The sequence below is a fragment of the Pleurodeles waltl genome, chromosome 1_2 (assembly GCF_031143425.1).
Source record: "Pleurodeles waltl isolate 20211129_DDA chromosome 1_2, aPleWal1.hap1.20221129, whole genome shotgun sequence".
In the NCBI taxonomy this organism is placed as follows: Eukaryota; Metazoa; Chordata; class Amphibia; order Caudata; family Salamandridae; genus Pleurodeles; species Pleurodeles waltl.
In genome coordinates, this window is record NC_090437.1 from 942,991,603 (window position 1) to 943,004,534 (window position 12,932).

At 40.8% G+C, this 12,932-nt stretch overlaps 1 protein-coding gene across 1 annotated transcript in view; it reads right to left on the reverse strand.

Annotated features, from left to right (window-relative positions):
* Positions 1-12,932, reverse strand: part of TUSC3 (tumor suppressor candidate 3) — a 1,241,068-nt gene that overhangs the window by 697,546 nt on the left and 530,590 nt on the right. The window contains exons 5-6 of the mRNA XM_069200706.1: positions 8,574-8,714; positions 7,770-7,859 (exon numbers count right to left, since the gene is read on the reverse strand). Of these exons, the coding sequence (XP_069056807.1) occupies positions 7,770-7,859; positions 8,574-8,714 (231 nt within the window). The remainder of the gene's footprint in view (positions 1-7,769; positions 7,860-8,573; positions 8,715-12,932) is intronic.

A 12,932-nucleotide genomic window follows, 5' to 3' on the forward strand; every position in this document is an offset into this window, starting at 1 on the left:
ATTTTGGAGCTGGGACACCAGGTTTGAGTCTCGGGGTCAGCTCAACATCCTGTGACTCTTGGAAAACCATTAGCCATCCCAAAAAATGAATGTGCCCTTATGTAATGTAACTGGTGCTCATGAAAAGTGCGCCAATACCTTCGGGTCGAGCTCGCGCTATATAAAACTGACAAAAAAAAAGGATACTACGAAGTATTCAACAACAAAAAAATGCGTTAACTCTTGAATCAAAAGGAGTCACACCAACCTCCCATTTCCCCAGAGGAATCTTCATATTACATGCTGATGCTGTACATACTAGCACCTCAATAGAGCACAAATAACCTCTCATGGTTTTTTTCTCTTTTGAACGCAGCACTTCACTCGCTGACCTTGCATAATCACCACTAGTACTCTGCGAACCTCATTACTGCACATGCTTTCTGACTGGAATGCAGAGTGTTCTCTTAATTTGTGGGTTTTACTGGCAGTCCCGGGCAATTGAACCAAGTCAAATGTTTTTTCCACATACCTGTCGTTACTTCCTAATAGGTCTCCTCTAAAGTACCAGATCAGAGAAGTTATTGGTTATGCTACAATTCAGCCCACAGTATTCCACTCTAAACCAAGGAACATGGGTAAAAGACAATGTCATTTACAACACTAATAGCTCTAACTATCACAAATGCTAGACCTATTGCATTGCAAATGCTTGTTCCTTTTTAGATCGAGCATAGCAGTGTGCAAGTGCTGCTTTTGGATGTGTTGTAATCTATTCTGTGCGCTTTAACCACACCCAACATTTTCATTCGTTCCTGGGCCTGCCTTTCAAAAATTCCTTCATTTCATTGGTAAATGCTTTACATTTGTCCCACCTCAATGCTTTTTGTTATGCCTTGCAGATTGACCCTGTTACATGAATCTGCTCCCTTCTGGTCGTTTATTAGTTTGAGGCACACTACTTTTTTCTTTTGAATCAGCTCACACTGCTGTCCCTCAGCACATCCTGCCCATCCCAGAGTTTCCTGTTCGCGTCTGCCCATGCCTACCACCCCTCCCACTTAATTGCTTGTTTTATATAGTGCTTAATAACATTTTTAAGCACCACTGATGGCAGTGGTGTGGTGAAATGAAGTGGGTTGACAAGGAACACAGCGTTCGACCATTTTAGGAAGGACTAAAAAAAACAGATCTTCAGATGCCACAGTCTGAAAAGTAACTGCTACACCACGTCTGCTCTCAGTTCTGTTACTTGATGATATGAGCTGTGCCCTTGAAATCACTGGCCACTAGAATTTATATGCTGATATTGTGAATACAGTTAAAATGGAGTACAGTGTGAAGCTCACTGCTTACCAGCTTGTTTATAGATACAAAATATAATGTTTTCAATAACTGCTGCAGATGCAAAGTTGAGCAGAAGAGCACAGGCTAACACCACAAAGAGATGCAGCATTATTGTTACATTGGTGCTGCAGGCACAATACCACGCACATTCTTTCTAAAAGTGCTCATACACTACAAGTGAACCATGAGTACACAACGGCGCCCTGCTGTGCTTCTTTGTTAATATTTGGTCATAAGGTGACCATGAGCACACAGTGCTATGCTGCTATTTTCTGTTAATGCTTGTCACAAGCTGACCTTCACTACACAGTGCCACAGTGCTGCTTTCAGTTCTTCATTGTCACAAGCTGACCACAATCACATAGTGCCACGGTGCTGCTTTCTGTTATTGCTCTTCACATGCTGACCATTGGTACACAGTGCCACACTGCTATTTACTGTTATTGCTCATCATTAGCTGACCTTGAGTACACTGTGCCACACTCCTGCTTTCTTCTGTTGCTTTTCACAGGGAGACTATTTTTACACTCTGCTACATGCTGTTGTTGCTTGGCACCGGCTGACCATGAGTACACAGTGTCACATTGCTGTATTCTGTGTTGCCCATCACAGGCCAACCATGATTACACCATGCCAAACTGCTGCTTTCTATCATTGTCCCCACAGACTCACTATGACTACAATGTGCCATAATGCTAATTAGTGTTGTTGCTCATCACAGGTTGACCATGAGTACCCAGTGAAACACTGCTGCTTTCTGTTGTTGCTTGTCACAGGCTAACCATGAGTACATGGTGCCACACTGGGGATTTGTGCTGTTGCACATCACAAGCTGACCATTAGTACACAGGGACACATAGTTGATTTCTATGTTGCTCATCACAAGCTGACCATGAATACACAGGGACACACAGCTCCTTTCTGTGTTGCTCATCGCAAGCTGACCATGAGTACACCATGGCACGCTGCTGCTTTCGGTTATTGCTTGTCACATGGTGACCTTCTCTACACACTGCCAAAATGTTGCTTTTGGTTATGGATCGTCACAGACTAACCATAAGTACAAAGTGCCACACGGCTGCTTCCGCTTGTTGCACATCACAAGAGGACCATGAGTAACTGTGCCACACCGCTGCTTTCTCATGTTGCTCATCAGAAGCCGACCATGAGTGCATAGTGCCATGATGCTGCTTTCTGTTGTTTCTTGCCAAATGCTAACACAGCATCACAGTATAGTTTTCTGTTGTGATTGTTACAGACTGACCATGAGTACACCATGTCACACATCTACTTTATTTTGTTGCTCTTTGAAATGCCAGGCAAGAATGCTTGCAAGATTTTTCATTCTATTAAAATAAAAAGCCTTATTTTCAAATTATTTTCCAGTTAAAGTTCAGACGTTTACACAATGCAAGGTAGTCCAATCATCTTGTCTCTCCTCAAGGGCTTGTGATTTCTGATGCACTATCAGCCTTTTACAGCACCATTTGTTGCACATTTAGCAAAACGCTAAATACATTTAATATGGTTGATTCTGTATCACTATGTTCCAAATTATATTTATGGTGCCTTGTTACTAGCTGGCACTCTGTGCACATCGTGCTTTGTTTTATGTTCCTAAGCCCAGATTGATTTTAGTATTAAACACACACTTGTACCTATAGCATTGTTTTTGCATGGGATTTATATGATTTATGTGCTATAAAATTTATGTGCCTTACTGGCCATTCAGTAATAGCAGATTCTTATATAAAACTGTCAGAAGTACTATCCCTGCTTACATTTCACTCATTTTGACTTGCTTTACTGGCCCTTGTCAAACTGAACACCTCACAATTCAATGCCATACAATTCCACAACACTCAACATAATTCCAGTCACACAATTTCACTCCACACCATATAATTCCAAACCACATAATTCCACTCCACAACATACAATTACCTTCACGCCACTCCACAACACATACCACTGCACATAATTACTCTCCGTGACACACAATCCCACTCAACATAATTCCACTACACACAATACCACATAATTCCTATCAACATAATTCCAACACACGCAGCTCCACTTCACACCACACAATTCAAGCATACACAATTCAAAGCCAAACAATTCCACACCACACAATTCCACTCAAACCCACATAATTCCACACCACATAATTACAATCCACACAACATAATTCAACATCATTACACATAGTTCCAATCCAAGCCACTCCACATAAATCCATAACATAAAACATAATTACACTACGGCGCTAGTAAATGTCAACACTCCGAATAGCAAGGTTGAGTATTTAATCCACTGGCAGACACTCTGTGCCCCTTCAGCTCTCTTTTGGGGGTTCCTGCTTTCTTCCTTTGTGAGTTTTCCATCTTTCACTCCTTTGTCTTTTCCTTTTGTGTGTTTTTCCCTCTCTTGTTTGCAGAAAAATGTTGCCCACTGGCAACCATCAGATAAAATTAAGCACTGGGTGCTGCCACTTATTCACCACATCTGTGCATCTCTAGTGTCTGATGGTCTCATTACAGCTGAGAGTAGTTTGTGTTTTAAGGGCCTTGCTTGTAAAAGTTTTGCTGTAGGCCTGCTAGACTTGAAAAGTGTAAGGCACCACGGCCTCCCGGGGTTACATAGATGGTTACACTGCATTACTTTCTGCCATTCTGGTCTCATGTCATTATGCCCTCTAGGGGTTGACTATATGGTTACATGACCATATTTTTTTACAAATGCTATTTTCATTATGGTGTCCTCTAGGGGCTGTTCTGAGCATTACAGTCAAGCTACTACAACATTTGCTGCACTGGGAAACTTGTTCCATAATGCTTTCCGAGACTTTCCTTGTACAAATAATTTTTGCCCATAACTCACAGTGTGGTGGTCATAGGACAATGGGGCCACCATCACAATTTTCAGCATGACACACTCTGTCTAGGGCATGTCTGGGTCCCCACACTAGGTTGGTGGGGCGCAATATAATAACCCTCCCACAAGTCAGTGTATTTTTACGTTCTCTGATGGCTGGAACTTTTGTTTTATGAATGTATGTATTTGGATTTGTAGAGCGCATGCCAGCCGTAGAATCGAAGCGCTAAGCAGCAACACAGAGAGAGTGGCAAAAACACCAGGGGGGGGGGAACAGGGAGCTACTAAAAGAAATATCAAGAATTAATGTGGAAAGAGACACTAAAGGCTATAAAGTTATGTTCCTTCCTAATGGACAAGGGGAGAGTGTTCCAGCATTTAGCTCTAATATCAGACGGGCAGCAGAATTCTGAATCAGCTGCAATTTGTCAAGTGAGTCTTTATCAATGTTAAGCATCAGAGCATCACAGTAATCCAGTTTGGAGATCACCAAGGCAATAGAGACAGTAATTCTAAGCTCCTTCTGTAGGTATGGGAAAATTGTCTTCAAGGTTTTGAGAATCCAAAAGCAGGCTTTGGTGGTGGAATTTACTTGGGACTTGAAGGACAAGGAATTGTCAAACATACTGCCCAGATTTCTGGTAGAGAATGGCAAGATGGCAGCCACTACGTAAGCTCCACAATTCCTTGCTAGAGCCTAAGAGAAGGATCTCTGTTTTTTCAACATTTATTTTGAGTCAGTTATGGCCCATCCATTTATTGATCTCACTCATGCAGCAATAGAATCTATCTGCTGCTTCCTCCCAGTTCTTGTTGACGGGAATAATTAGCTGAGTGTCATCTGCCTAAGAGGTGGCCAGAAAGCCAGATGACTGGATAAGTCTAGCTAATGGCAAGTCTAGCTAAGCCAAATGACCAGATAAGTCTAGCTAATGGGGCAACATAGAGATTAAACAAAGCAGGGTTGAAGGAGGAGCCCTGTGGTACGCCACAATGTAATTAATATGGGGGAGCTCTGAAATTACCACAGCTTACTATGGTATATCTTTCACAAAGGAAGGACTTCAAAATAGTCAAAGCTTTTCCTCTGACACCTGCTTGGTGGAGATGTTGTGCCATTAAGTGTGGCGAGATGGTATCAGAAGTGGCAGATAAATCTCATAGCACTAAAATAGCTCCATCCCCATTATCGACTAGTCTGCGAATAGTATCTGAGTTTGGCGATAAGGGCAGATTCAGTGCTATGAGCTTTCCTAAATCCTTGCTGATAGGGATCCAGGCCTCCTGTGTCTTGTAAAAATTGAGCTACTTCTGTATTGAGATGTTTTTCAAAACATTTAGCCTGGAAAGGCAGCAAAGCAATAGGCAGAAGAATTTTTTGAATCGTTTGCAGCTCCACCAGGTTTCTTTTTCAAAGGAACAACAATTGCTTCCATCCATGATGGAGAAAATTCTCCGATGTTCAGAGTCTCCTCATACACAGGTACGAGGGCTGAGGACACTAACTCTGGAGCAAGCAGCAATATATGATGAGGGCAGGGATCAGTGGGAGAGCCTGACTTAATACTCCTCATAAGCTCTTTAATCCTCCTCATCCTCAGAGGTTGGAAGTTAGTAAGAGTCAGAGAGTCGCTGCTTACTGAGCTATTTAAGTGCTCATAGGGGTCTAGCACCCCCGAGAATTGAGCAAAGCTAGACTGAATTGGAACAACTTTATAAAAAAAGAAATTAGCAACCTTATTGCTAAATTCTAGTTCTGGGGGGGCAGTGGGAACAGTGAGTAGCTTTATTTATCGCTTCTTTATAGACACTGAGCACGGATCTAAGCTTCTCTTTTTCCTTCGGGTTCTGATTTAATTTCCACCTACGTACATGTTGTTGGTATATTCCTTGTAGGCTCTTAGGGATATTTTTATACCAGGGATAGCCAGCTTTTTTCCCGACCACACAGCAGGGTGCCCTCAGAGGGGCTAGATGGTCAATAGCCATTTTGACCCCAAAGGTAAATCTGTCAATAGCCCACAGAGGTTGTTCCCTTGCTGTTTCCCAGACTAGGGTTAATGCCGGGCTAAGGTTCTGTTCCTTTATTCTATTCCAGTGTCTAATGGGCTCTAGGGAAGCGAAAGGATGAGATGGAGACAAAAGCTTTTGTAGTTTGTGTTTTAAGGGCCTTGTTTGGAATATTATTCTAGTAGGCCTGCTAGGCCTGAAAAGTTGTAATGCACCGCGCTCTATAGGAGCTAAATATATAGTTACACATCATTACGTTCTGCCATTCTGTTTTTGTGTGGTTATGCCCATTAAGGTCTGACTACATGGTTACATGACCATGTGTTATTTTTATAGTGATGCCCTCTAGTCGCTGTTCTGAGCATTACACTCAAGATACTACGATATTTGCTGCAGTTCGAAACTCACCCCATAATGCTTTGTGGGGCATTCCTTTTACAAAACATTTTTGCCCAGAGTGGACCAATTCATGTGGCAAAAAAAGTCCAGTTATGCATTTACAACACCAATAGCTCTAACTCAAGCAAATGCAGACCTATTGCGTTGCAAATGCTTGTTTTATGTGTTGACATCACTGTAACATAGTACCTTTGGTGGCTAAAAGAGGTCCTAAGGGACACCTTGGGAAAGCCTGTGGTACTGCATCCTTTCCCTGCCTCGTTCGCATTATAACAGTGAATGTTGCAGGCTTTTTGCAGCCAGCATATTACATGTATAAAAAGGTAACGTAAACGTGTTGCTCCTGCTTACATTTCACATGCTTTACTTAATCATGCATTCTCCACGAGTGTTTGCTTTTTCCAGGATGTTCCTTAATTTTTTCACAGCCAGCATATTACTCGTCTCCCTTCCCGTATAACCTATTTTCCGTTATCTGGTTCTCCAGCGCCTCAAGATCATACACATACAAAAAAAGTTTACAAAATTCAGTTTCAACACCCATATCTCTAAGTTTCGCCTGTCTGCAGAAAAGCCCTGCCAAATAATAACCACACCGAAAGGCGATCAGTGGAGAACGAGTGTGTTGAGCAACATTCTTCTGTTGTTGCATAGAGCTTTGTATTAATACCCCTTAAAAAACTCATCACTAGCTTCAAACTTCATAAAGCTGCCTAAGTAAAAAAAAAGCAAAAAGCAGAAGAATGTCAAGCTTCATGACTACATACAACTTTACATATAAGTAGAGTTCAGAATGCTAGTAATGATCGTAATTAAATGCGTGCCATTACACCTTTATTTATTTATTTATTATTATTCCTCAAAAACAGATGAAAACAAACGCATTTAAACTGGAATAATCACGTGTTATACGTCAAATGCATTTTAACTTATACCATCTTTAGTGGACGATTTTTGTCAAATTCTATGCAAAGACTGCATACTGTATTTCAAACGGCATCTGCTAGTGCACAGCGCTTAGACTCTCACAGGGGTTTGAGCATAGAAAAACAACAATAAATAAATACATTTAAAACAAACATTCAATTCTAATCCTAATACATGGAGAGGCAATTCCACCAAAAGAAAATATTAATATTAGAAACAAAAAGACTTACCACTTGTCCGTTTTGTGGATTTTTATGAGCATATGGAGGTCCACGGATGTGGTTCCACATCTGACCAGAAATCATAGCAAATACAACACACTGAAAGCCAAAATATAATCTTTGTAAAAATATACAGCATAAATGCAAACGTTAAATAGGTGTCATTATTCTACTACAAAGATTTAGGTATTTTATGAAAGACGTTTAAAATTACAGTCCCGCATCACAGTACTAGTGCTTTGCAGATTAACATTTAGGTGGATTTGTATTAATTTATTTTAATTTAAATATGTAAAATGCATTATTACAAACGTAATTTTCCAGTGATGGGCTGCTGCATTAATTATACAGTTAAATAAATGTGTGGCTCCTGAGCATGTGAACACCTCAACAATGATTTATAACTTAATAGGGGACACATGGTGATTTGTGTAGAGTGGATACTGGCAAGTCCAATAATAGATTTTATCAGTAGCACAACCAGCTAAAAAGTTTGCTAAAACAGGAGGAAAATGTGCCTGGAAGTGAGATCAGGAGGAACATATGGGATGTGACCTAGTAATTCTGCAATTCCAAATTTAGACTGGAATTTCATTATGATTGGTAAATGGGGTGATGAAAACGACCATTACTAGTATCTCGGGTGCCAGTATTTACACCTCCAGCTATGCCCCACTTGTAAAAGAGCCTTGTTATACCTTTCTTATGATAAAAGTCTAAGATTTCTCTTTAAAAAACTTGTGTACATTTTTTAAAGAACCAAACAGCTAATTAAGATGAGAATCTACACATACTATGTTGAAATTTACACACCAGAGCGGCCATGGCCCAACCAGTCTTGTTGTAGATGAACTCCAAGTTGTTTCTTCTGAGGTACAGTAATCCTCCAACAAGTGAAACTAAGAGGGCTAATGCAATTGTGCCAGAATAATTAGGAGGACGAAAAACTCGTATCTGAAAAAAAGAGATGTTAAAGTCATTTCTGATCTTTAAAAATAAAGCAGACAAAGACTCAATGAAACTGCATACTGGTATTTGTCAAGATTGCAAATCCCCCTATAAAGGCTATTTGGGTCACAGTGTTATCATGTACAAATAGTCGCACTCAAACTCTCAAGGTACTACGAAGAGAAGAACTATTACTGTGAAACCATTGCAAGACAAGTCTCTGAATTCACACACCCTTTCGGGGTTCCAAGAAATTAAAGACAGCAGTAATGTTGATTGTTACCATTATTCATTTTGCTTACAAAAGTTGAACATCTGCTAGCATGTCAACTTTTCAACATGATAAATTTAAGATTGGGGAGAGAAGAGAGGCCTTAAAGGTGGGGGAAGGCAAGCAGTCCAGAATTGGAATGACAAGTCTTCAGATCCTGCGATAGTCCTACACCTGCAATCTCAGACTTGTCTAACAACCTTAAAGTCTGTCAGCTAACTATACCCATGATTAATATCCAGGGATGCCTCCAGCTCTGTAACTGTCTGGAGAATTTCACCTACAAATAAATGGATTTTGTGCAGTTTTCCCCAACATTTATTCTCTTAATGGCTGTGTGTTGTCTAACTCTGGCAGCTAAAGGTTCAATTACTAGCACAAAAAGAAGAGGGGAGAGGAGACTCCCCTGACTTGTTCCTCTATGAAGAGGGACTTTGAGAAATTTGGTTGTTGGATGAGAGGGGTGTGAGCCTTCTCAAGCAATAGTGACACTCCTTGACAGGGTGAACCACAAAAGTTACTAAATTAACCTGTGCATGGACCTCTGGTAGCTTGTCAAAAAAGCAGTCAGGCTTAACTTCGAGGCAATGTATGAAGTATTTATGCAGCACGTACACAGTAATAATAGGAAAATATAACACAAGAAAATTTCAATACTAATTTAGATATCTAGAGTAACATTTAGTAAATTATTTGGCAGAAAATAACAAAAATCCAATCAGTAGAATGGGAGATATGCAATTTTAAAGATTCAGGTAAGCATACTGACTAAAAGCACTAAGCCCCACTTACGGTCATCTGGTCATGTGAGACCACATGAAGGTCACAAGTTTGGGCCAACTACGTTGGACTGCAGGCCGGGACCAAATTAATACCACTGTAAGAGTTACCTTCTCAAAGTCCGGTGTGAGGAGTCCAGTTCGAGTAAGTGGAGGCTGTGAGGATCAGTGAAAGCATTGGTGTATGGTTGTTGCTGTAGCACGAAGAGCAGGCTGGGCATTATAGATGGTCATTGCTGTAGTGAGAAGATCCCATCTGGCATCACAGATGGTCGTTGCTGGAGCTTTGTGCTGGTGGTCACCGCAAACCGTCAACGCTTGAGCGCAAAGTGGAGACCTTGCTTTGCTGGTCGTCGCTGGTGGTCGATGTAGCGCAAAGAGTTGAGTTCACTTGAGCTTCACGTTGGCAGTCATTACAGCAGCAAGATCGTGGCACAAATGAGTCTGTTCACAGTCACAAAGACTCCAAAATTTCAGGATTTCTCCTTCTACAGAGGGTGCACTCTGAAAACAACCAAGGGCTCGGGACCAGGGGAAGACACCTCTTGGGGATCAAGGACTCACTCTTGCAGAGGCCAGAGGGCTCAAGCAGGTCCAGATGCGCGTCCTGGCAGCTCCAGCTGCAGCAGGTCAGTTAGGCAGTTGCAGGATGGCCTCTGATATTCATTATATTTCTGCAGCTCCAAAAACGAGTTCAGTCATTTGACCTTTAGCGTCACTTCAGGTAGCCTGGGATGAAGGAAGCAGATTCAGTCTTCCTTTTCAGACAGCAGAGCAGACCTCAGGCAGCAAAGGCAGTCCTTCTTCTGTCATATCCACAGGTCCAGAAGTCTACTAAAGAGTTGGTCTATGGGTCCAATATTTATAACTGGTGCTAGTTTTGAAGTGGGAGAAACTTCTAAACTTACACCCCTAAGTCTGGTTCTGAAACTTCTGTCCTCCCAGGATGTCTGGAGTCACAAAAGAATAGTATGAAGGGTTTGTGCTGAGGCAGCTCCCCTGACGTGCAAGTATTTGAGGTGAGAGCTCTGCCCCTCTCATCAGGTCAGGATTGTCCATCCTGCCAACATCCGGTCCTCTTATGTGATACTGTTTGGAAGGTATACACAAAGGCCAACTACACCTAGTCATGTGACCCAGGAGAAAGGGTGCAGACACCAAAAGGTTAGGACAAGAAAATACCACCTTCCTAAAAGAGACACTTTCAGAATTGTGACTGAAAATATGACTTTACTGTTAAAGAGGATTTTGAATTCAAATATCTTAGACACCAAACATGTGATTGCTATCTGTTCCCAAACAAAGATTCTCACTTACCAAAGTTAACTCAATGGTATTCAATGGGAGAGGTAGGGCTTGCAATAATGAAAAACAAATTTAGGAGTTTTTCAATAGCAGGATGAATAAAAGTTAAGAGTACATGTCTAACATTTTAAATGCAATGCACCCTGCCCTCTGGACTGTGTAGAGCCTACTCTAGGGGTGACATATATGTTATATATGCCTGGTAAAAAGATTTATTTTCCACGTCAAAATAGCAGTGTGGATCTGCACACAAGCTGCAAAGGCAGACCTGGGATATCTTTAAGAAAGGGTACTTAAGTGTGTGGGAAGATAAGTGCTTCAGACACACTAGTAATACTTAATTTACCGACCACAGGTGCATGTAGTACCACTTTAGTATGGACTTAAAAGCAAATTAAATGTGCCATTTAGATGAAGACAATTTTACCATGTTTAGAACAGAGAGCACAAGCACTGTTTAGCAGTCCGAAAGCTAACAAAAACAAATCCAGCAAAACAGGAGGATTGAAGGCAAAAGGTTTGGGGGAAATCCATGCCAAGGATGTCAGGTCTAACAAGGATCTTTCTCGATTTTACCACACTTACTATAATTTTGGCAGCTGGTGTTTTATAACTGGCCTCTAGATTTAAGCATTCACATGAAGAATGCCCAAGTGACACTGTTTTGCTTTTCCCGCATTCAATGACTATATTGCTAGGGGACTTTTCTGATAGACTTCTATATTAAGTGGAATATACCCGCCAAATGTTATCAACTTCCTGTCTACTAGGTATGAGACGTGATTGATCTAGGCATATTAAATATGGTTAATGGTTTGAAAGTCTATTCACCAAAGTTTCAGTGAAAATATTTGAGTCTGAATTCGACATTGCTATAGGTCTATATGCACATAAGTCTGCAGTCATTCTTGACTTATGAATAAGTAACGTTTGACTAAGTCATCAAAGACATGACAATACACGGCTGGAGAAAAGCTGAACGTCTCCATCAGTCACAGTATAAGCTCAAGTCGAAAATGTTCCTAAAATAAATTAGTTAAGCCATCGTTGTCATACCTTTTTTAACATTTCCAGTTGGGTTTGTTAGTACTCTATGTTAACAGTTGTGCCATTTGATATGTAAAAGTTACACACACATCTTTCTCCACCTAACATTGTCTTCATTGTTTTCACAGCTCTTAAACTGCACGGTTCTCTTTTATGAAAATGTGTCGTACCTTACATTTCTGGGAAGAAATTATCATAGATATGGGAATATCGTGAAATTGTGGCTTTATGTGTCTCATTTGCATAAAATGAGCAATTTTTCAGATTCAGAACACTGAATGAAGTAGACCGGAGAAAAGAACACCTTTTGTGTTTATCTTGGTGAATGGCTGCCAGACATTACCTACCCATCATCAGTGCTCTGAACCTAAAATATGCACTCTTACAATTAGTGGGAATGCTGGAATGCAAGCGTTTTCTCCACATGGAAAATAGTTTTCGATACAAAGAAATAACTTTTCCGAGACACCCACAAAACATGGAGTGTTGCATGCCATTTTACAACCTAACTGGCCTACTCATATCTATGTTTCGTTAGATGTATTTTCGATTGAGCACGGTAATACATTGTAATTATTTTGAATCCTCAAACATGTAACCTATTGTTGTTAAATACATCTGAAATGTGCAGTTCCATGGCACCATCATAAGAACATCAAATTCTGGCTCAGTACAATACTCTTCACTGTCTAGCACTTGTAAATGCCAATTGGTCCTGGTTTGGGGACTCAGGATCTATCATCACTGAAACCTTTATTCTTTTAATGGTACTATTGAAGTCGGTACTCCTTGTATTTCGCCGCCACCTTTATACTAAATATT